The sequence below is a fragment of the Arvicola amphibius genome, chromosome 12, assembly GCF_903992535.2.
Source record: "Arvicola amphibius chromosome 12, mArvAmp1.2, whole genome shotgun sequence".
NCBI classification, from domain to species: Eukaryota; Metazoa; Chordata; class Mammalia; order Rodentia; family Cricetidae; genus Arvicola; species Arvicola amphibius.
The window spans coordinates 108,525,899-108,549,909 of NC_052058.2; the positions used below are offsets into that span (position 1 = coordinate 108,525,899).

Genomic DNA, 24,011 nt, shown 5'->3' on the forward strand with positions numbered 1-24,011 from the left:
ACAGAAGACCCTACTACATCATAAGAGCCTCAAACAAAGTACAAGTGTGGTGTTGCCTACCTCTAATCTCATTACTCCCAGGCAGTTGGGAGAATGTCGAGTTCAAGGCCAGCCTGAGGCATATAACAAGGTAGTATCTGAAAATGAAAGAGAGAAAGAGAAAAAAAAAGGAAGAGGGGGAGGGAGGGAGGGAGACTGACAGGGATACAGGAAGGAATGGAGAGAGGGAGGAAGAAAGAAAGGGAGCTGGACTGAGGGCTCAGGGTTTAGGAGCCCTTGCAGCTCTTCCAGAGAATCTGTGTTTGGTTCCAAGAACTTGTGTGGTTGCTCACACCCATCCATATTCTAACCCTAACTTCAAAGGATCCCGCACCTTTTTCTGACTTTCTCCAGCAAGCATATACAAACATGCAAGGCAAAGCACTCATATAGATAAAATAAAATAAAAACAAAACTCCTTTTAAAGAAGAAAGGAAGAAGAAAGAGGGAGAAGAGGGAAAGAGAATGAGGGGATGAAGAAAGAGGGAAAATGAGCTTCAAATAGAATTTGAAGGAATAGCCTTTGAAATAAGGTGTTATAGTGCAAAGAGCAGCTCTCACAAATAAGAACGTCCTATATGCTCTTAAAGGGCAAGTCTCATACTTTATTGATGTTTGTTGGCTGTTTCTCTCACACCCCACTCCAATACACTACAATATGCTTACTTCAAAATGACACAGCAGGAGTTGGGGGTAAAGCTGTGAATTAAACTAGGAAAAATGCAGCATAACTGGAGAAAATGGGTGTGATGTAGCATGTACAGGAGAACCTAGAAACGAATAAATAACTTAGGAAGGTTGTGGCATACCCACCTGATAGCAAGGTGAGGGAGATGGAAGGAAAGGCTTCCAGGGGAAGAAAAACTGTTTTGTTAAATACTAGTGAATTGTTAGAAGAATAAATAGTAGATAATGTTTTAAATGTTTGTCTGTGGTTGCTTTGCTTTTTTGTTTTGTTGTGGTTTGTTGTTGTTGCTGGTGTGCTCGCGCATGTGCATGCGTGTGTGTCTGTGTGTGTGTGTGTGTGTGTGTGTGTGTGTGTATCGTATTGAGCGTTTAAAGCCAGCGCTTCACACATGTTAACCCCACACTCCACCACTGATATCCCTGAGTGAGTGACAATATGTAGCGGTTGAAGGGAGTGGTGGAATCCCCAGTGAGTGAAGTCCTCAGTGAATGCGTGCTCTGGACATTGAGAACAGATGTGTCCAGGATGTAGCTTCAGACTCACCAGAAAATGGCAAAGCCTTCCTTTCTGGGACACATGTGGATGTGGATAGTGTGTCTTCCACAGCTTTCTTCCCCATCCTCAGATACAGACAGTCTGAAGACTGCTCCTCTACCGAGACTGCTCCTACTTAGTTAGCTAGCCCTGACTTCTTGTTTATCTGTAACAACCTTCCTCCTGGTCCAACTGTATGCAATATGGCTGCCTCTCTGTTCAAGTCTATTCGGTAAACACACTGAGCCTCTAGAGTGCTGAAGCTTCTCTATCCAGGAATCCAGACACCCAACAGCTGCTTCTTTGTGTCCGTCATTTTTTCATCCTCACACAGGCCTCAGTAAGGTTCAAATTCCTGGGGCTAAACAAGGACAAGGCAGGTGGAGCAGTGACAAATGAATGTCTGTATTATCTGAGGATGCAGCACTCACTGGAAGAGGGGCATTGTAAGAGGTGCACTCTTGTTCTTCTGCCCGCCAAGGCTATCTGTGAGGAGGGAATCCATGTATCTTAGGGCTTTTTATTGCTGTGAAGAGATGACATGACCACAGCAACTCTTATTAATAAAAACATTTCAGTGAGAGGGCTCACTTACATTTTCAGAGGTTCAGTTTATTATCATCATGACGGGAAGCATGGTGGTGTGCAGGCTGATATGCTGCTGGAGCTAAGAGTCTATATCTTGACTCAAAGGCAACCGGACATCAACTGACTGTCACAGGGAGTGAAGTTAGAGAAAAAGTTCTAAAAGACCATCCCCCACACTGACACACTTTCTCCAAACAGGCCACACCTCCTAATAGTGCCACTTCCTTTGGGGGCCATTTTCTTTCAAACCACCACAATGGCAGCCTCATCTTCCACAAGCTCCTGTGTTAAGGAGGATAAAGGACACTGAAAGGGATTCCTTCTGCATCTATTGTATCCCAATGTCATCAACTCAAAATAATCCCATACCAGTCCTGAGCACTGTAGGTTCCTAGGCGTCCAATGGATGAGGACTACATGGAATGTAACACTGTGCAAAACAGTACCTAGCTGAGATAAACTAAATAAAATTCTTGCAAGACCAGTCACTGAAAGATTTGATTTTTTCAGGATGGCTCATATGTTAAATTCTACTTGACAAGACTGTGGAATACAAGCCTTTTGGAATTCAACTCTAATCTGGCTAGTGGATTGCTGCTAAAATTCCTTCCCTCGGGGCTAGACATAAGCAACTCTACCTCTCCTCCTAATACTCTATTGATAAACCGATGTACAATTCTACCAAAGTTCTCCCAGGGAACCAATAAGTTTATTGGGTATACTTATAGAACAATGGGTGACATTAAAGTAGCCAGACCCTAAGATCAGTAGCTTCCAGAAATATTTGGTCCTTTTGCTGCAAATACAGAACCCCTTTCCCTCATCTTCCCCACTTATATACTCTAACCCCTACTAGGAACCCCAAAGTCACTTGCAATTAGGGCAGAATTACCTACAACTGGTTGGGAAGGGTACTGATCCTCAAGTGAGGGTTCTATGACCCTCCCAGCTCCCACCTTCTAAGAGGAAGCATTGGCAATCAATAGCCCTGATGTGACGATCTTTGGTGAGCAGGCCCTGCTGGGCTATGGAAAGAGGCGGTAGTTTGGCAAAATAGTCCCGAACAACATGGACCAAACTGGCAACAAAACAGCCTCCCACATGTGTTTCTTTTGTGAAACCAGAAGTTTTTCCTGTATTTTGTGATGTGTTGCTTTGAAAAATAACTGAACTTGTTAAGTCAAACTTGATAAATGGTAAATATGAAGGCAGGATATGGGGTTTGGGAAATACTACTTTTATGATCTATTATCCTGTCCTGTATGTATAGTAGGTCTCCTAGTGTCCGATTTGAGTCTGACATTTCCCCGAAAGACTCGTGAATTTGAGGGGACATGATCCTAACATCACGGTCCTGTTTGAGAAGTCATAGGGCCTGCTTATCTGAGGTGGATGCAGGAGGCAAACACTGGAGGAAAAATAACCTATGTTTCTGGTACTGCCTTTGTTTTCTGAGCATCAAAGATATGAACAAGCTACAAAGCAAGCTCCTGCCACCATGTTATTCCCACAGATGAACTGATATCCCTGAAACCTTGATCCAAGTTGAAATCTTCCTCAGCTTCTGTCCCAGCGAAGGGTATAGCTGGCATGGCTTAATTGCCCCTCAGAGTTTCCTGGATGGGATGCCTTCCCCAAAGCCACACATTCTAATCCTGCACCTTTTCCATTTCTACCTTCTTCATTGATTTCGTTGGGAACCCTCCATATCAGCTAGGTAGTAGAAAGTAAAACAGCACAGGATTTGGAGACAGTTCCTAGCTAAGTCTTCTGGGAGCTAATGAAGGCTAGCTGAGTTTTATCTAGACCCTTACAAGCCAGAGTGTGACACCTTCAACTATGTCCCTTCAGCTAGGGATTATTCTGAGCTGATTACTTAGAAAACCAGCCAGCCCATGGGAATCAGAATAAATGTTGCTTTGGGGAGAGAAATTTGTATCTATAAGAGCACCACCATTAGTCAGGGAAGTTCTCACTCTGAGTTAGGAAAGGGACGCTGACTTTAAATCACTGGAATCACAGTAGATGGGGTTCTAAAATACCCTCAGTGAAAACATTTTACCCTGCTTTTTCTGGGTTCTTCTCCATCCTTGCCCTTATACTCTTTTCTCTGAGTTTCAGTTAGAAAAGAAATTGAGCTTGAACTTAAAGCTGTTTTCCTTTACCTTCTTTCCTGTGTATCTCCTGTGTATGGAATATCCATGTAAATAGACTCCTGTTTACTTTTCTCTTGTTAGTCTGTCTTTTGTTGTGGGGGTAACTGTGAATGGCAGAGGAGACCATAGTTTTTCCTCTTTGTATTCTCCTGTCCAATGTTCCAGATTCCCCATAGGTCCTCCAATTAAGAGGCCATCGAAAGGATGACAGCTATCTCTCACACTTCTCCCTAGGCAGCAGAAAGATGGTAGCATAAGTATTGGGAATTGGAGGGAGCCTGTTTTTGTGGATGTTCTGTCTGGGAGCTGCACTTGATGTCAAAGCACTTGATGATATAGCAAAAGAAAGGCAGGCAGCGGAAATCAGGGACTGTGCGTACAGTGGGACCAGCCTTACTTATATGGAACACTTACAATGTCTCCATCCACACAGATCACCCTGTGATCTAAGCAATAGGCACAGATTTGCTTCAGAAGAAATCCATGCATGTCTCGGCTCTGGAGGACTCCCCATGGTTATTGGATTTTGTGGGAGCTATCTTACAAATCAAGTGTTTATGGGAGTCTGCTGATATAGCTCAGTCAGTAGAGTGTCTGTCATTCACAAAGCTCTGGGTTTGACCCCCAGCACTGCATAAAGTCAGGTGTGTGTGGATTGAGGTGTCAAGGCAGTACAGAGCTTCCTCCATCTTGTATTCTTGCTTAGGCCATTCCAGTTTTAACTAGAATCTGCTCTCCTTGATGGAAAGTACCATAGGAAATTACCCAACTCTATTTTAGGAACCAAAGGTCAGGATGTCCTATCTAACTTAGTTTCTGTTAAATGGTCTGTTTGTGCAAAAACCCCTCCAGCTAATCACTTACCTTAACTTCAGTTAAAACTGCTTCCTTCTTCAAAGCCCCATGCAACTGCAGAATAAGATGCTGGGCTGTGGTTCCCGCCTTCAGAAATCCCCTGTTCTGAAGACTCAAGGCTGCACTCAGGTCCTCAGACGCTTTGGGTGTGGTCCCAGCCAGCTGGAATAAAGACTTTTAAGTGGCTGTAGACTGTGTCTGACTGGTTATCTCTGATGAACTCCCTATAACCTGAAGATGTATGAAGGGAGATAACCAAGTCGTTCAAGATCATTCTCTGCTATGTAGCAAGTTGGTGGCCAACTTTAGTTACCTGAGACGCTGTCCCACAATAAAAGAGTTGTACAGGACAAACAAGTCTTGAGTGTTGCTGTACAAGTCTGTCTTCATCTTCTGGAAATTCCAGTGACTTCATTTGATGCTGTTCTAGTTTGCTTTCTATTACTATGATGATCACCATAACCGAAAATATCTTGGGAGGAAAAGGCTTATATTTTGTCTCATAATTTATAGTCTGTTATGAAAGGAAGCCAGGGAAGGAACTCAAGACATGAACCTGAAGGCAGGAACTACAACAGAGGCCTTGGCAGAAGCTACTCATTGGCTTGCTCTCCATGACTTGCACTTTGCTGTCTTTTCTACCTAGGACCACCTGCACAAGGCTCACACTTTGACGGTATCCTTGTCCCCTGATTTCTGGTTAGTCAATTTGAATAAAGATAGGTTGGCTGATAGGCTCGCAGCTTTGGTGTAAACATGTTCTAATTCGGTTTTTTTTTTTCTTTCAAAAAAATTTATTATGTATGCAGTGTTCTGCCTGCACACCAGTAGAGGGCACCAGATCTCATTATAGATGGCTGTGAATTACCATGTGGTTGCTGGGAATTGAACTCAGGAAATGCTCTTAAACTGAGCCACCTGATACTTCTAATACCCAATAAACGGCGGACTCCAGACATAAGCTTTTAATTTATTTGTCCTCTGGGAAATTGTCTGCAAACACAGCAGATCAAGTCACCGCGGATCTACTCCTTTGGCTATATCCAATCTCCACTCACTTTTTGCCAGCACCAACATTGGCCTTCGCAGTCCCCCTAACCTTCTTCATTCTATTCTTGCGTTCCTTTCGTTGTTTTCGGGAGGTCTTTTTCTTCTCATAAAGGCCATGTCTTGCAAGTCTGTGTTTGGGTTCATTCTTCTTTGCATAATCGAGAGAATCATAGATCATGCCAAAGCCAGTTGTTTTCCCACCACCAAAATGAGTTCTGAATCCAAATACAAAGATGACATCTGGTGTGGTTTTGTACATTTTGGCTAACTTCTCCCGAATCTCTGTCTTTGGTACTGTTGCCTTCCCAGGGTGAAGGACATCAATAACCATCTGTTTTCTTTGAAGCAGACGATTGGTCATGAACTTCCTGGTCCGGATCGTTACTGTGTCATTCATGATGACGGCCGCGCCGAGCTGCTGAAGCAGGAAAAAGGTCTAATTCGGTTTTGATTGACTCACAGGTCCATCAATAAGGGAACTCTACCGGTAGGAGAAACTGTCCAACAGACCTTCATTTTAAGTTGCCAGGCTTTTGCTTTAGGTCGAGAGAGTGAGGAAGAAGTCCACCATTTTGGAAATCCTCTGGTTTCATTACCTAGGAATGGCCTCTTCCCCTAACTATCTACCTATTAGGAAATCTGTCTATCCCTTATTCCCTTAGTCCTTCTTCAGAAATTGCTTTTGGTTGCAGACCTTGCTCATAGTCACACCCCTTCCTGTGTTATTCTTTGCTACAGTCACACAGCAGCTTGTATTCAAAGAGTTGCTCAAAAGACTATGAGCATGTGTGCCTCTCACACTAGCCTGAGAAAACTCTCCAAGGTGCAGCACAACTGAGAACCGAGACCTTCTGCAGGAGCAAGGTGCATAGGGGTGACGCCACCATTCAACTTCTCCCCCTCTGTTCCTTCTTCTGCTTTTTCCACATTGGCACAAACTCTGAAAGTATTCCCTAAAACACCCCGCTGGCTGCTTTCCATGCCAAAAGGCACACCCTGTGATAACCCAATGGGTACCAATCTCCACACAGGGAGTTGAGACTCTATAGAATCACCACACCAGGAAAGAAACCATCTGCAAGCAACCTAGAGAAGCATGTGGGGCAGATGACTGTGCAGTTCTGAGTGTGACCAAGGACTGCAGGTCTGAGCAACTGGAACAATAAGTTGGTAGGGACCGGAGACAAGATCCTTAGACACAAGCTGCTTTTCCCTGAACCTGAGCTCAGACTTTTCTTGTGTTTGAAATAACCTGATGCACCCAGAAGATTAGTGTCTTCTGTGATTCTTCTCAACTCAGAAGTTCATTTTATGTCTCATCTTTTGAGTTTTTTTTTATCCCCTAAAGAGGCTTTTCTTCGACCAACATAAAGTCTCAGGCCAGAGCCAACCATGTACACATTTGCTCTTCAGAAGAGCTGAAAATACCAGGTGCCAAAATCTAAAGCAAAAGAAGATCCCTCAACCAAGGCCTCTCTTCGAGGAATCACATCCAGGTTAGGTGATCACACTTGGCCTAAGCTCCTCGTGTCTAGGATGAGCACATTCGCTCTTGCACTGGAAGGAATTTTAGAGGCTTGGGTTCGCAGAGTCAATATCGGAAGGGCTGTTGATTTCCCCTGCATATCCAGTCATCCAGCTACATGTTGATGTCGTTGTGTAGTTTTCAGTCTGGGGAGCTCATCTATTCACAGAAAGGTTAAGTGTGGAAAAGTGCTACCTTGCAAAACCTACGTTTTATGTTGGATTTTAAGCTTCAGCATAGAAAAGGATAAAATGATGTTAAACGATTACTGAGAATGATCTCAAGACTTTCCATTCTCAGTATGCGAGAGACAGGAAGGATCTCTACCTGGCAGGCCCTGTGTCCCTGTGTTGTAACTAACTGAGAACCAACTATGTAAGCTGTCCCTTAGCCCATGATGGGTACAGATCAATTAAAAAGGAAAGTTATTAACAGAGTAAGCTTTGGTCATTCATCTGTCATAGAGAATTTGACAGGACACAAAGATTGCCCCATGCCCCCAGAGCAGGAATCACTAGAGACCTGATCCTACTTTATTTTAGGAGGATTTCAAAGATAAAGAAATAGTTCCATATATGTGATTCTATGTTTAGCCACTAGTCTAGATAGAGGTGTTTAGTTTAGAAACACAGAAACTATCATAGCAGTAAACTACAACAGAAAACAGATACTGAAGCAATATGAGAAGAATAAGGACATTTGACAGAAGTCTGTGCAAACCACACAAGGCATTGCTGGAAACCTTTGGAATTATTCTTAACACATGATTGCACTTCATACTGGAACGGCCATCATCAAAAAGATGGATAAAAGTAAGTAAGGGAAAAGTTGTGGAGAATCTGAACCCTTGCACACACTAGTGATAATGTAAAATGTTGCAGCAATGTTGGGAAACAGTTAAGTAGTTCCCATGATAGTAAAGTAGTAGTACTTTAACTGTATGGCCTGATGTTTCTACTGCTGATACATATAAACTCAAGACAATTCAAGGTGTGTGTGTGTGTGTGTGTGTGTGTGTGTGTGTGTGTGTACAAAAACTTGTAAACCAATGTTCATATCAGAATATTTATAATGGCTGAAAAACGTGTAGTCACCAGGTGGTGGTGGCACAGGCCTTTAATCCCAGCACTCAGAAGCCAGAAGCATGTAGAACTCTGAGTTCGAGGCCAGCCTGGTCTACAAATCAGTAGTCAAACTAGAAAAAGGCTCAATGAGAAACCTTGCCTCAATATATAAAGAGGAGGGTGATTGAGTGGTTATTTTATGTCAGTCTCAGGCCTCCACACACAAGGGGAACACATGTGCACGTGGCCCTCACACCCATTTGAACAGACATGCACACATACAACTGTGTCACACATACATGCATATATATTTTTTAAGTTCAGGATAGGGAAATCTTTATAAGAAGTTAGTAGTTGCCAAGAGCTCAAAGTTGGGAGCATGAAGAGTGAATAGATACAGGATTTCTTAAGGGTGTGTGCGATAAAATATTCTGCAGTTAGATCACAATGAAGGTGTCCCAATCCTCTGCCCACAAAACAGACTGTGTATTGCTCACTTAGCATGGATTTTGTGACATATGAGTTACATCCCAATTTTAAAAGGCTTCTCAAAGCAAATGAAGCAAATGAGAAATCTGAGCTATACAGATTGCAACATAAATACAGCAACGGAGGCCTACTGGCAGTTAAAAATAGGGCTATTGTAATTGCTCAGTGTACTCTTAAGTCAATCCAAAGGCTCTTTACCACAGTTTGCCTCTTTAGTTCAGACAGCTACAGCCTTCATTATCGGCACAGTACTTAACCTGCCTGGACATACATAAATATATATAGATATACATATACACACATACACATAAACATATGTATTAAAGCTTGAAACTACATATATTTACATATATACACAGTTATATACACATATATTTTATACACACATAAATATTTATATGCATTTTTATTTTTATTTCTAAGTAACTTGCTTTAGTTCACAATAAATTATGAGAAATAAATCCTTTGTGATTTTTATAATATAAATTTTTTTAATGGTCAAACTGGTTCAAAACTAAATCCAGTCTTACTGAATGACACAAACTGTACTTCTGGGCATGCCCAGAGCCTCTTTGACAAAGGTGCAGGTGCTCCTCCACCAGTAGTTGCTGCTCCTGGGGAAGGTGCCCAAATCATGCCCCGTGGGTCCAAGGGAGGCCAGGAGAAGTCATCCCAGAGCAGGCCACTATGCCCGGGCAATGAATGCACCTTCCCTTGTCTGAGCTGAGCAGGCTCAGAGGATTCCCAGGGGCCTACATAACACCTTGGTTTGGAAGAGCCTTTTGCCAGCCCTTACTCTCTTCTCTGTGCCTGTTTGAGCCAAGCCCAACTGAAGTCAAATCTGGGCACACACTAAGCATGTGTGGTCCCCTCCTCTACAGGACTGCTCTTCAAAATTCCTAGGACAGGAAGGGTCAGGATTTCCTCTACCCAACCTGGCAATAAATCTCAAGGTATTTCATTCTTGTCTTGAGTTTCTCATGTCTTGGTGTCCACTGGCTCATTTAGCATAGCTCAGCAACCCTTTAGGATGGACACAGGGACTCACTGAGAGACTTCTATATGTACACATGCACACACACATACATGTATGTATATATATACACATACATATATACATATATATGTGCTAATATATGGATATGCCTATATTTATATGGGAGATGAGAGTGTGGAAATCAAGGCCTATGTACAAGGCATGTTACTCAAAAAGGCAAAATGTTTTCCTTTTACTATATTTTGAAAAAATTGAAATATCTTTTTTTTTTTTTTTTTTTTTTTTTTTTTTTTTTTTGGGTAAGTAGGGTTCATGGGGCAAACGTCTACAATTTCATAATATTTGCACATCACCTGATCGGGGTAGTTTGCACACATACTATTGCTTAGGGTGGAAACATTCAAAGTCCCTTCTTCGGTGTCTTGCATAATTAATCGTTGCCAGCCGTGCTTACCTTCTGCCCGTAGAACACTGGAGGCTCTTTCTCCAATCCAGTTCCTGCCCTACACACAGTCAGCCTGCTCTCTGCTTCCCCTCTCCCCGACACTCTCCCCATCTCTGGCAATGCCAATCCTATCCTCTGCTTCTGTGAGAGCAACAGTTCAGCTCTCCCATACAACTGAGAAGCTGCAGCATTTGCTGGCCTGTGCCTGATTTACTTTGTGTGACATTTTCTTCTCCAAATTCATCCCCGTTTTCATAGATGGTAGACTCCATCCTTTTAGAACAGCTGATGAGCATATCATTGTGGACATTCACTGTATATTTTTAAAAAGGTGTTGACAAATTAAGTAGTTTATTCAAGCAAAGAAAAATTCTTGAATCCTGATACTTTTAGGAAACAAACCAGCCTCAGGGAGCTCCATTCCCCCTAGATAGGCAAGCAGTGTTTTAGACAGAGTTGGAAGAACTAACAGAAGGCAAAAAATTGGTTCCAGCTCTCTGCTTGCCACATTTGGGTGTGGTACGATCAGCTGGAGCCTGTGAACAGCTGAGAATCAGATACTGTATTGGCTGAAACTTAGTTACACAAACACCACACACACACACACACACACACACACACACACACACACACACTACACGTGTATGCATGAGAATTAGACTTTCAATCATCTACTGAGTTAAAATGTCATTCATTACATGAAAATTCAGGGTACAGAGGCACCTCAATCTAAATCCAGTTTAATTTAAGAATTACATATATATACATTATATATGCATTGCTTAATGGACTATTAAGTAATTAAAGTTTTATAAATGCACAGATAATTTTGAGTAATCAAGTATAAATCATTATGTCCCATTTTTCTAGGTCAAAGGTGTTGTTTATGACACCAGCAGCAGCTGTTTTCTGTCTGTAAATGCTGCCTGCCTACCCAGGAGAGTGGCGCGCCTTCCCGCACACTCGGGACAGTGACGTGCCTGCCCACCCACCCCAGACAGTGCATACCTGCCCACCCACTCAGGATAGTGTCATGCTCTAAACCTTATCTGGTCCTGAAAGCAGCAGGATTTGTAGGGAGTTTATTGTTCTCGTAAACTCTGCTTAGCATGCCAAAGTTTTCTCTTTTAAGATATGATAGATGCTCACACTGTGAGGGGACTCAGAAACTTGAAGACCTGAGATCCGCTGGAAGGGGCCTCAGATAGAGCACAGGAGCCAGATAGCCTGGATTTGATTCTGGCTCTGCCACCTAGTCCGCATGAGTTACCACCTCTGCTTTACTCTCCTCATCTGTAAAATATGTTCATCATTTACAAGTTTATGCTACTAGTAAAACGAATACTTAAACCAGTACCTAACACATTTGGCTCACATTTTTGAAGGTTTCAGTCCATCTTGGCAGAGAAGGAGCTGGTGGGGAGAATAGCTCACACCATGGCAGCCAGGTGGGGAACGATATAAACTGTACAGGGGATATAGAAGGTAGGCTATGCTTACACTCACAGGCTTTCTTCCCCTCCACTACTATCTTCTATCCACCCCGCTTTCTCCAAGGGGACTAGGTTCAAAGTAAATATTTTTGGAGCTCTTGTTTGATTTCCATTGAGCCTCTCTGGGTCCTCTCTAACAATTCCCAGGCTGTGGACTTTGCTAGTGATATTTCAGAGTGGTCCTTCTACCCTTGGTTAATCTTGACTAGAAATGCCATGACAGACTCACCCAGAGGTGTACTTTACCTGGGTGCTGGTTACTCTAATCAAATTTCTATCAAGGTGCGGTCAGTGCTGGGCTAAACATTAAAACGTCAGCATAATGGCAGATGTGGCTTTTGCCCTTGGGTCCACCAGAGCTAAGGTTAACACTCTAGTTCATTGTATACAGGTCAAAGGGACTTGCTCCCCAAGACCAGGCTGTTTAGCTTCCCAGGTGCCAGTCAGGTAGCCCTGCCGGGATTTCAGCTCCAGTGATAGGGATTTTCTATGCCAACCCTATTTTATCATTTGGAGTCTGTGCTGTGTTCCCAGTTCTGTACATCCTGCCCAGAGTGAGGGTATCCCTGGGATTGTGCTCTTCCATCACAGAAGCACAAGGGGGCAGTAGTGGCACTTAGCCCTGAATAGATGGCGGTGCTCTTAAAAGAGCCACGGAAAGTGGGAAAGGAGAGACAGCAGAGCTGGAGGGAAGAAGGAGCAGAGAGAAGGAAGACAAGAAGGGAGAAAAAGACCTGTTATGAAGAGAATCACAAATAAGCTTTAATTACTTTCCCCAGGCTTTTTTTTCCTCCCCAACATCAGTAAGAGGTGAAATTAATTTGCCAAATGTGTTGTTGGGGAAAGAGATACACTAGAGTGGGAGTCTTTAGAGCTTGAAGCTTGACCTTACTGCCTGAGACACTTGTACCCTAAGTGCTCTAGGGAAGGGCCTCCCATTCCCAGGCCACTTAGGGGCCAAACGAGCTTCTGGTGAGCCCAGGTCTTCCTTTCTTCTGGTGCTAGGATGTGCCCCTCTCTTGTTAGAAGCGGTGTTCACCAACCCCTAACCTAAGTTTCCTCTCTCAGCCAGATGCTGTGAGTTTGCCTTGCCAGATGACACTCCATGCCAAGTCCCAAGCAAGCCCACAGTCCATTTTCCTTACATAAGATTTACAACCAGGAAGTAGATGAGAAGGTAACAACAATGAATGGAGAGCAATTGCCAAGATAAGGGCTGACTTTTACAGCCTGGTAGCTGACTTCTGCCTTCTATTTTCTTTTCCAAGCTGAATTGGAGCAAATGTTTCTTTTTCCTTTTTTTTCCTTCTGACAGAGCAAAAGTAACCAAACGGGAAGGGTTGCCAATCTGAAGAGATTCTGGAAGTCAAGAACCTCTCTGTGCTATAACTGAGCGAGTACTGATACTGCCGATCTTGAGGTCACAGTCTGTACCCCAAGAAGTCAAGTTCACACAGCCATTCTTGAGAAGGCAATTAAAAGTACAAAATTAATAGTGGGAAACAGTAAAAGGAGATTGTTTTAATAAGACCATATTGGGAAGGGCAGAAAGATCAGGTGGCCCCTTAGGCCCATCTTCAGTGTCCTGAGTGAAATCAAAGTTTAGATAAAGGGTCAGAGATATGCACATCTAAGCAGTCCTTGTCAAGGTGTGGTCCTGCCCATCACTGACTCCTCACTATCTGGGCTTCAGTCTCATCCCCTAAGGAGTCCCAAAAGTTGTTAGAGCTGTGTGAAATCTCTTTCCAGGAGACAAGCTCCTCCACTGGTGGGACCTTTTCCTTTCCCCAATATAAAATTCCCGGTGAGACTCTCATTCTTTGGGGACCATTGCTTCAATAATCTGATAGTTAAATGGAAGAAGGCAAGTGCCTATTTAGAATATCTCCATTTCTACCAGGTCAGTTACACTAGAACTAGAAGCAAGACTTGGTGACTTAGCACTGAAGTTAGACGTGCCCCTACTGACCTCCCAATCTGAGACTGCAGAGGAAAGCTCTGCCAGGGAGGACTGGCCCACAGGTGATTCAGAGCTCATACAGGTGCCTGTGTTGTGTCCAGTGGGCAGCTACCTCTTGCTGGCCATCACCAAAAGATCACTCGGTAGAAGACACCAGTCTCCTATTCCTGCTTCCTCACATGGAGGAAGAGGAGAAGTAGGGCTGGGTCTGGTCTGCACACGTATTCAACTGGCCACTTTTTAGGAAGTGATGTTCTCACATTCAGGAAAGTCTCCCTGTCCTCCAAGCTCCCCAGAAGCTTTCTTATAAGACAGTCACAAGCCATCACAAAGCAAAAGAGAGTAATCTGCTGTGGAAAACTCAACATGGCAGTTCATAATGGCTACCTAGCATGTCACAGAGGGACAGGAATTATGCAATACCCCTGAACCCGCTAACACAGAATCTCCTCCAGGGGCTTGGGTTCCAGAAAATGTGTGTTGCTAGACCTAAGCCAAATCTAAGCCCGCCTGAGCAACTGAGTCTTCCCTACCAATCCTTCTGCTACTTTCCTGATGGAATCCAGAAGACACTGGGCTACGTCGCTGAGACACCCATGCCAGCCACTCAAGAACAGCAGTGAGAAGGGGTTAATGAGCAGGCTTTGTTGGATGCCTGTCTTCTTCGGGGCTTTGTGCCTCACTTAGCCCAGCTTGATATGTTGTCTCTCCTGTCTTGGGGAGGGTTATTTAAAGTCTACCTAAAGGTCACTAAGCCTGCATGACTTTGCACACTCCTAAAAGCTGCAGAGCCCAAATGGTGCTAATTCCAAGCTACAGAGCTTTCCATCCTTTATGCGCCAATAGAGGTAGAATTCACATCAGCATATGGCAAACAAATGGCAACTGGGAATCTTTCAGGCTTAAAAAATGTATTAATATGTACACACGCATAATGTTTTCTAATAGCATTGAAGACTGTTGAAGAGATTAAAAACAGCACATGCATCATGATTCTTTTTATTTTCCAAATGACACATCTTCACATTTTGTTTTTGCATTTTTAAATGGCAAAACACCAAGAGCTGATTTATATACTAAAAACAGACTCTCTAGAGTAAATTAGGAAATAGAGTTTGAATTTCTGAACATATTTATTTCTTCCTCTAGTTAATGTTGCTTGTTGTTCTAAATCTGAGTGCAGATGCTAAAAAAGGAAAAAGGAATGTCCTCCGGAGAGGCCTTTGTCACCTGTAAATTTCCGTGACAAGTCGTGCCTTGCATCTCTGAATTTGGTTCTTCTATAGCAAATTGACTTTCATGAAGGTGACTTTAAAGCCAAGTCATTTTGCAGGTTCACAGAGGTAAATCCTGCCAGCCACTCCAAGGAAACCTCAGGCTAAGATGTCACTTAGAAAACCCCACTGTCTGTCATAACCTTCACTCTTTCTGCCTGCCCTCAGTGCTGGACACACACACACACACACACACACACACACACACACGCACACGCACACGCACACGCGCACACACACACACACACACCACAGGAGCTTAATGAGATTCCCAGCCTCCTTTCTCCTAAGGGAATCAATGTCCTCATTGTCCGGTAAACTATGGGAACCACCCCCATGCACCCAGGTGAAGAGAAACAGCTCTCAGATACACGGTCAGCTTTTCCAAAACAGCACCCTGGGCTGAGACTCACATCCAAGTGCTAGAAACATTGATTCTGGCAATTGCTGTTCATGGAATTTTTTTTAAAGTCAAGAAAGAAGGGTTTCACTGGTGTTAAAACAGAACAGTCTTCCCATTCTCCTCCCTCAACCTCCAACCTTTGTCTCAACCTTCCCTGAGCTCTAGATTTTTTTTTTATTTTTCTTTTTGGTTTTTCAAGACAGGTTTTCTCTGTGTAGCCTTGGCTGTCCTGGAACTCTCTCTGATGGCCAGGCTGGCCTCAAACTCACAGAGATCTGCCTGGCTCTGCTTCCTGAGTTATGAGATGAAAGGTGTGCACCACCACCACCACCCATCTTGGATTTTTAAATTCTGACTACACACTTTAAGAAATTCCCTCCACTGTACCAACTCCTCTCAAGCTGGCATTAGAAATAATGCCAAATTCCAAAGAGAAAGTGGAATCTGTCCGAAGCTTCACCTTGGTTTTCTCCATTAATTGGATGACACTGAGTTCACTCTTAGAATTATCTGTCCTTACCTTCTGCTTCAATAGGAGGGTAAGTCCACTATCAGCTCACATGACTGGCAGCAAAGCCCAGAGAGGTGGCCATTCTGCTGGGCCCAGGAACTACTGACTGAGGTTAGGTTTGCCCTGGGTGTTACTATCAGAGAGTGCTACTCCAGCTAGCATGGACCTCTGAGAAAAATGAATTTGCTCTCACTTTCTGAGAAACAAGTTGTGATGGGGTGGGGGCATTTCTTAGGCAGTAGAGTGAGGCAGAGAGGGGCATCTAGATTAAAATCTGAAAGAAGCCAATGAAAGGAAGACTAGAAATACTCCCTACCAAGACTACATACAAGAGCCAGAGAAAACCTCAAAAAGTCGGGCATCATGTAAACAGCCTATAAAGGGTCACAATTGCTGGTATAAGTCTATTTTGAAGTTCTAACCTTTACTACCTCTCTGGCTCAGTTCCATTCTTCAGGGTGCCTTTCCCCCTTAATAGGCTGTCATTCTGTCATTATTTCTACTGTTGTCAGTGTATACCTGGTCCAATTCATTGTTCTAGGATACAAGAAAGTGGAAACCTAAAAAGGTGCCCTCCAGACTTGAATCTATGCCTGTAACATATACACCTGCTAATGCTGTCAACTCTACAGAAATGAGACTCACAGAGATGATGCTCTGGGCTTGTCTGTGAGGCACTGACTACCTGAAGTTAGCTGAGGTGGGAACACCATCCTAAGTGTGGGTGGCACTGACCCCCTTGCTAGAGATCTCCAACCATGCAAGAGGAGAAGAGAAGGCTGAGCACCAGCAATCACTGTTCTCTGTTTCCCGACTGTGGGTGCCCTGTAAGCAGCTTTCTTATGTTCTTGCTGCCATGGCTTGCCCATAGTGATGGACGTCACCCACAAACTCTGAGTCCAGACTAGCCTTTCCTCCTTAAGTTGTTTTCGTCAGACATATTGTCTCTGTGATGAGTAAACTAGCACCTGCCAACTCTCTGAACTAAAAAATAAAGCTATCCATCTTCATGTCTGGATAATTTGGCTTGTTTTCTTGAGCCAGGGAGGGGCACAGGAATAGATTTAAAAGACAGTTTAAATTATCATTTAAGTTGGTTTCTCTCCACTCTTTAGAAGATTCTAGAAGGAAGGCCTGAGGATATTCAAAGGCCTTTAAAGGACTCTTGTTGTCATAGGTGACCAGGCAGAAAGGGTGATACCTAAGTGACCTGGAAGAAGAGAGGTGAGGAAGGGTGGCCAGGACCTGGTAGGATTGGGCACTGATGACCTTGATTCATTAGGGACCTGGTTTCTACAATGAGTCAGTTTCATCCATCAATTTTGACTTCTCTGACCTGTGGTAGCACTTGATGACTTCCTTAGGAGCCCCGAAAACTTCCCTAAGGTCTCTAAACATGTGACTTCTGGATTTCCAGGAGGCATTTGGGAACACTCACTAAGCAAGTCCCACCCTAGACACGACCTAAGTAAACAACCAGATAAGGAATACAATAAGCAAGGTCCCTGTGTTTTCCATACCAAAAGAAAGCAAGAACGTGCCACCAACAGGCTTTGCAGGTTTTTCCAAGAGATATAATAAACATAAGGACACTCAGAGCTACGGCAAGCATGAAGAACTCAATCTTAGTAGAAATGGGAAATACTCTGATTAACAAACATGCTTTTAAGGCAATTGAATGATGATTTTATAAGTTTAGGTTCTGTTAATTCAAGGTACAAAGTAGCTGTATCATGCATTTATTTATCTGTTTTTGCTGTAGATGGAACCCAGGGCCTAAAGCATATTAAGCACGCACACACACTATCATTGAGTATACTCCCAGCCCCTTACCATGTTTTTATACTTTAAACTATAGTTTATTTAATAAAGTACAATGGATGAACCAAATTAAATCATCCTCATGTTCAGGAATTTAAGGTTCAATATTAGCTGGGGATTTTGTTTTGTTTTAGTTTTAGTGTTTGGATGGAACCTTGGGTGTGTTAACCAAGCAGTCACTCACTGAACTGCCTTCCCAGCTCAGGATTAGGTTTTACTCTTGGCATTGATGTGGGACCTTTACAAGACAAGACATGAAATGAAACTCAAAAGTGATAAAAGGAAAGTCTAAGGACATCAATAATAATAATAATGATAATAATATAATAATAATAATAATAATAATAATAATAATAATAATAATAGGGCTGTAAGATGGTTCAGTCAGTAGTGCTTGCTATGCAAGATGAGGACCAGAATTTGAATTCCCAGTACCCATTTAAAAGCCAGGTATAATGGCAAATCTATATTTCCACTGCTGGGGTATGGGATTGTGGGGGTTCAGAGGGGCTGTGGGTTAAGGGTCACCAAGACAGAAGGATCCCTGGAGCCTATTAGCCAGCCAGCCTGGAAAATTAATACAATTCAATGAGGGGCCCTGTTTTAAAGCACAAATATGGACATTGATGAATGACACCCAACATCAGCTTCAGGCTTCCATACCCACACTAACAAGTACACACACACACACACACACACACACACACACACACACACACACACATTTTTAAGAAAGAAAATAAAATTCTGTGTGGCAACTACAAAAACAAAGAACACAGGCAAAATGAATTAAGAGATGAGACAATGAGACAGCTGGGTGCAGTGGCACCTGTCTCTGATCACAGCACTAAGAGACAAGAGACATTGCATGTTTGAAGTTGCCAGTGTATATAAAAGAGTAAGACTCTGTCTCAAAATTAAGAATTAAAAAATAGGGGGAATATATAACATGTATAAGACAGTAGCTACCAGATTAATGGCAGCTCTGTTCAAAGACTTTCCATAAACCTAAGAAAGGAAAGAGTGGGAACAGGACCATGGAATTCACATTAGAAATGCAAGTGGGACCTGAAGATATGGCTCAGCAGTTAAGAGAACTTACTACTCCTGCAGACAACATGGGTTCGGTTCCCAGCACCTACAGACTGCTTACCAACAGCGGTAACTCCAGCTCCAGGGGATTTGGCATCTTTTTCTGGCCTCTGCAGATGTCTGCATATCTGCATACAGATAAAACACAGGCACACATATATACACTAAAAAAACAACAGAATGTATAAATAAATATTTTTGAAAAGTATCAATGGTCCTAAAATGTATGATTGTAGCACAGAGGAACGGGCCCCTTGTTTGTCCCGGAAGCCCCACTAGCTTATACCCAAAATAATCACACAGAAATTGTATTAATTAAATTACTGCCTGAACCATTATCTCTAGCTTCTTATTGGCTAACTCTCATATCTTGATTAACCCATTTCTATTAAATCTGTGTATCACCATGTGACTGTGGCTTACCTGCAAGATTCTAACCTATGTCTGTCTCAGGCCTGAGATTCATGTCATCTGCCACACTTCCTTTCTTCCCAGCATTCTGTTCTGTCTACTCTTGCCCTATCAAGAGGCCAAGGCAGTCTCTTTATTCAACCAATGAAAGCAACACACAAACAGAAGAACCTCCTACACCATATGATAATCAATCTACTAAGGAAATGCAGATCTATAATGCAGTATTCTTCCTCTCTTTTATTGACAAAAATTGTATTTGTAAAGAAAAACCTTATCTTTTGTATTCTGATAGTAGGAACATAAATTGCTATAGAATTTGGGGGTCTTTATTTTATATCTTGAAGCATTTTCTCAGTTACCCTTCAATTATATCATGTTTGCCTAATGATTTAGCAAATCCACATCTATCATCTGATTCTACAATAATGTGTACATACATGCACAATGGTATGTATATGGCACATATAATCAGGGGTATATAATTAAACCCATGCAGAAGATGGAGCTCCATTATAGATGCTGATCTGAAAGTTTCTGTAATATATTCTTTTGAAAATATAGCATTCATATTATCTCTTTGAAGACTTCTTATCTTATATTTTGATCATATTCATCCTCTCCCTTCCCCAACTTCTCTCAGACCCTTCTCTTCCCCTCGCTTGCAACTGTAATATATTCTTAAATAAAAGGATTTGTAGAAAACTACATACAAGAAAATGTGAGTATAAAACAGAGACTCATTCTATTTGTATAAAGATAATGTTGTACAGATATAAAGATAGGTGATAGAATGGTGGTGTGAGAGTAGTAAAATGAAATGTAAAAACTTCAGAGTAAAGAGAGCATCATCACCACACCCATCTGTGACTGTTGGTGCTGATTATCAGCTTCACAGGAGCTGATATAACCTAAGAGACAGGCCTCTTGGCGTTGCTGTGAGATTATCATGATGAAGTTTAAATGAGGTGGGAAGACCCATCCCAATGGTGGTCAGCATCATTTCCTTGGCTTGAGTGCTGGACAACACACGAAGGAGAAAGCTACCTCAGCATTTCTCTCTCTCTCCTTCCTTACTGTGGATGCACCATGCCCAGCTCCAAGCTCCTGGTATGTGACCTCTCTGCCATGATTGACTATCCAATTATTAGTCAAAATAATCACTTGCTCCCTTAAACTATTATTGTCAGAGTATTTTTTTAATCACTGCAACAGGCAAAGTAACTAACACAAGCCTTATTTTGTTATCTAAGACTTTTCCAAAAGTCACCCGTCCCTTGTTTCTCAGACCACCACATGATGGAACAGTGAAAAGTCCTTCAAGACCATGGTCTTGGAAATTCATCTCTCATTCCCCATGGCTCATTGACTGACACCCCAAGATTCAATAAATACTTTTGCAGAGGACTGGGCTTCACACTCACTCCCTCCTAGCTGGAGGGGATAATAGGGCTTTACCATGATTCAAGTTCAGTTGGTGTCATAGTCTCAGGCTAAGCTAGGAAACACTTTTGTGAGAGTAAAAGTGTGAAGAAGTGGAAGCTCCCGACCTCAAGCGTACCTCTGTCTTCTCCTCATCCTGCATTCACATCACTCACATCTGGACAGAAGCCCGCCCACAACCCTTAGCCTGATCTGAGGGCTGGGAAGAGCTCAGAACTCACTGAGGAAGTCTCTGGCAATAAAGGGAGCCATAGAGAAGAAAGAAAAAGCAAGAATAGAAATAGAGAGAAGAGGAGAGTGAGTTGCATGGAAGCCATGTTGGCAGGCAGATATTAGTGTTCAATGAGCAGCTTCTGGGATCCAGGTTCTTGTGTCCCTAAGCAGAACCTCAGCATGGACCCATTGTTACAGCAGAAGCAGGCACAGTTTGCAAAGCAATAGAAGACTTGCAAGGTGAGCCAGAACAGAGAAAAAGAGCTAATTCTAATACTCAAGTTGTTCAGAGGATGGGGATTTAAATAACATTAATGTGACCTTCCTCAAGCCTTTGTTACATGTAGGGGTAAGTAGAACTTTAGGAATCCTATGTCTTATTGGTATCTGAACTCTCTACCAAAGGGTGTGTATTTTAATATTATAATAAATCATAACTTAACTTCAGACACTCAAAGGTGTCTCTTGTGCCCACTTCAGTGACTCCTGCCAGTTCCAGTCAGCTTCTGTGGGGTCCCTTCAAGCTCCACAGTTGGTGGGGGAATGAGTCGAGTGATAGAAGATGGAGAGTTAGTTTTGCAGGACCTAGTTTGCTGGTTCTGGTCAAACTTCTAGAGTCTGACGCCAGGTCAGTTTACTTTAGACATATCTATTTGTTTGTTTGTTTGTTTATTGAGACAGGGTTTCTCTGTGTGACAGCCCTAGCTGTCCTGGAACTAGGTCTGTAGATCAGGTTGGCTTTGAATTCACAGAAATCTGCCCTCCTCTGCCTCCCAAGTGCTGGGATTAAAGGATTGCACCAGACCTATTTAAGTACAGTACAGTTTTGGATAAAGGTTTCCTGGTAACAATGATGCCAATCCCACATGCACAATAAAGCTTAAGGCTTGACTACATCAAAACACTTCCAAAAAGTTCATGTGACCTCTCCCATGAAGATGGGTTCCATAGCTTAAAGCCTAGGATCTGGTGTGGTCTCTGACTGGGATAGCATGGTGGTCAGCAGGCTATAAAGTATATGTGTAACATCTCCTCTAAGGATAGGTTTTGTTAACTGAGAAACAAAGCTAAAGATAAGGTCTGGAGAGGGAGAGTCTTAGATAAACATTATTGGGGGGGCGTGTAGGGCCTGGCCCTATGAATAGGAAAGGTTACCAGGTAGTTAACAATATCCATTACAACCTTCTGGGTGGGAAAGAGATATACATTTCCTCCATTGAAGAGATAACCTTGTGTGATGAACATTCCTGGTTTCTCCAGTGCTTATCTGTAAGAACCTGTGCTATCTTATGGGCCTCTGCTATTTGTGGTGTGTCTGTTTGTGCATGTGTGTGCATGCACATGTGTGTGTATGTGTGTGTATGTGTGTATGTGTTTCTAGCCTTCATTTTAGCAACTGTGTTTTCTTGTACAGTAGTGTTGGAGACTGTGTAAAATCTTCCAGACCTTGCTTTTCAACCCACTCTCCTAAGTCAAAAGCAAAGGAACTTAGAGTGAGTAATAGGAAAGAAATCTCCAGGAAATTCACTTGTAATTTGTAAATTCATAGAAAGTCTAGATGGCCTGGCTCTGTCCTTCATCCGGAAACTATTCATAAAATCCTCTTGAAGATAAGCTCAGACAAACATATCACTCCTATGTGAGGTAGGTCACACACAGATGACAAAAAAAAATATCCGAAGTAAATCTCCAAATGGGAGTGTTAACACCCTAGTTCACAAGAGAGCACCTATCTGCAGTGTCTCTCTGCAGATGAGTGTCTCATAAGCCAAGGGTATATTTTACTCTTCAGTGTGCATCTGTGTTAGCAAGAGCTTGTCCAGGTGTATCTAAATGAAATATCTGAAGTTCTTCTCACATACCAACACCTTCAATGTCTCAGCAGCCTTAGGACGTAAAAATAAAGTAGAGAGCCTTTATAATTTCAGAAGAATTTGTGTGGTGGGTAAATAATTTGTGATGACTCAGAGTAAATGTGGAACACTTAAATAGGTTTTTTGCAAACTCCGCTGTACAATCAGAACACCTAGTGTCTTAACACCATGTAGCTTCTGACCCAGGATATATGGGTTTGAGGCATGAGATACTGACTTTCTAGCAAGCTCCCAAGGGACACTTTGGTCTCACAAAATTCTAGAACCCTACACTCCTTACTTATAGCTTCAGAGTTATGCCACTAACCTCCTTGCTGATAACCTCCCTGGATGTGTCCTCTAAGAAGACAGATTAACCTTTCTATTTAAAAGAAGAGATTTGGAGAAGAAGGATCTTCAGTGGCCCCCACTCTTGCTATGTTGTTTAATGATATGGTAAAATCTTAGTAGAAAAATAAAAACTGCTAAGCCAGCCATCTCCCGAAGCTGACCCCAAGTCATGTGCATCTCACTAAATACCACTGAAGTTTAGAATTAACAACAAAGCAATGAAAGTTGAGAAGATAACAGCTGTTACCATGGAAGCATCCGTGTTCTGGGAGACAGACTGTAGCCCCTCAGTATCATCGTACTTATAAAATAAGGAAGATAACCGAGAAGGGCCTCCCAATGAAAGTGACCTGTGAGATCTGAGCTGAAAGACTGTGGACACTATCTCAGTAAATGTAGGTGAAGACAGAAAGGTATGTGTATGAGGGAAGGCCTGGATGTGAGTGGAATATTCAAAGTAGTAAAGGTGCACTAGGGCTTGAGGAGATGGCTCAGTTGGTAAAGGGCTTGTCAGGCAAGCATAAGAATCTGAGTTCAGCTCCCCAACATTCATGCAAAAGACTTGCACTACCATGCAGAGGAAGGGGTAGAAGGGGGATCTTTGGAAGTTGCTGACGAACCTTTGTGGGTAATCAGTAATCTCGAAGACAGACCTGTTCTCAAAAAGAAAAAAAGCAACTGAAGAAGACACTCAATGTTGACCTCAAGTATATCTTAAAGGCCCCAATTCTTAACACAGCCCATGATTTAAGGTTG

The 24,011-nt window shown here is 42.6% G+C and overlaps 1 protein-coding gene across 1 annotated transcript; it reads right to left on the bottom strand.

The window, feature by feature from the left end:
- Positions 1–5,818: 5,818 nt before the first annotated feature.
- Positions 5,819–6,336, bottom strand: LOC119827763 (40S ribosomal protein S24). The gene has a single exon (XM_038349624.1). The coding sequence runs from the start codon at positions 6,305–6,307 to the stop codon at positions 5,915–5,917; it is 393 nt and encodes a 130-aa protein (XP_038205552.1). The 5' UTR covers positions 6,308–6,336; the 3' UTR covers positions 5,819–5,914.
- Between the last annotated feature and the right edge of the window lie 17,675 nt (positions 6,337–24,011).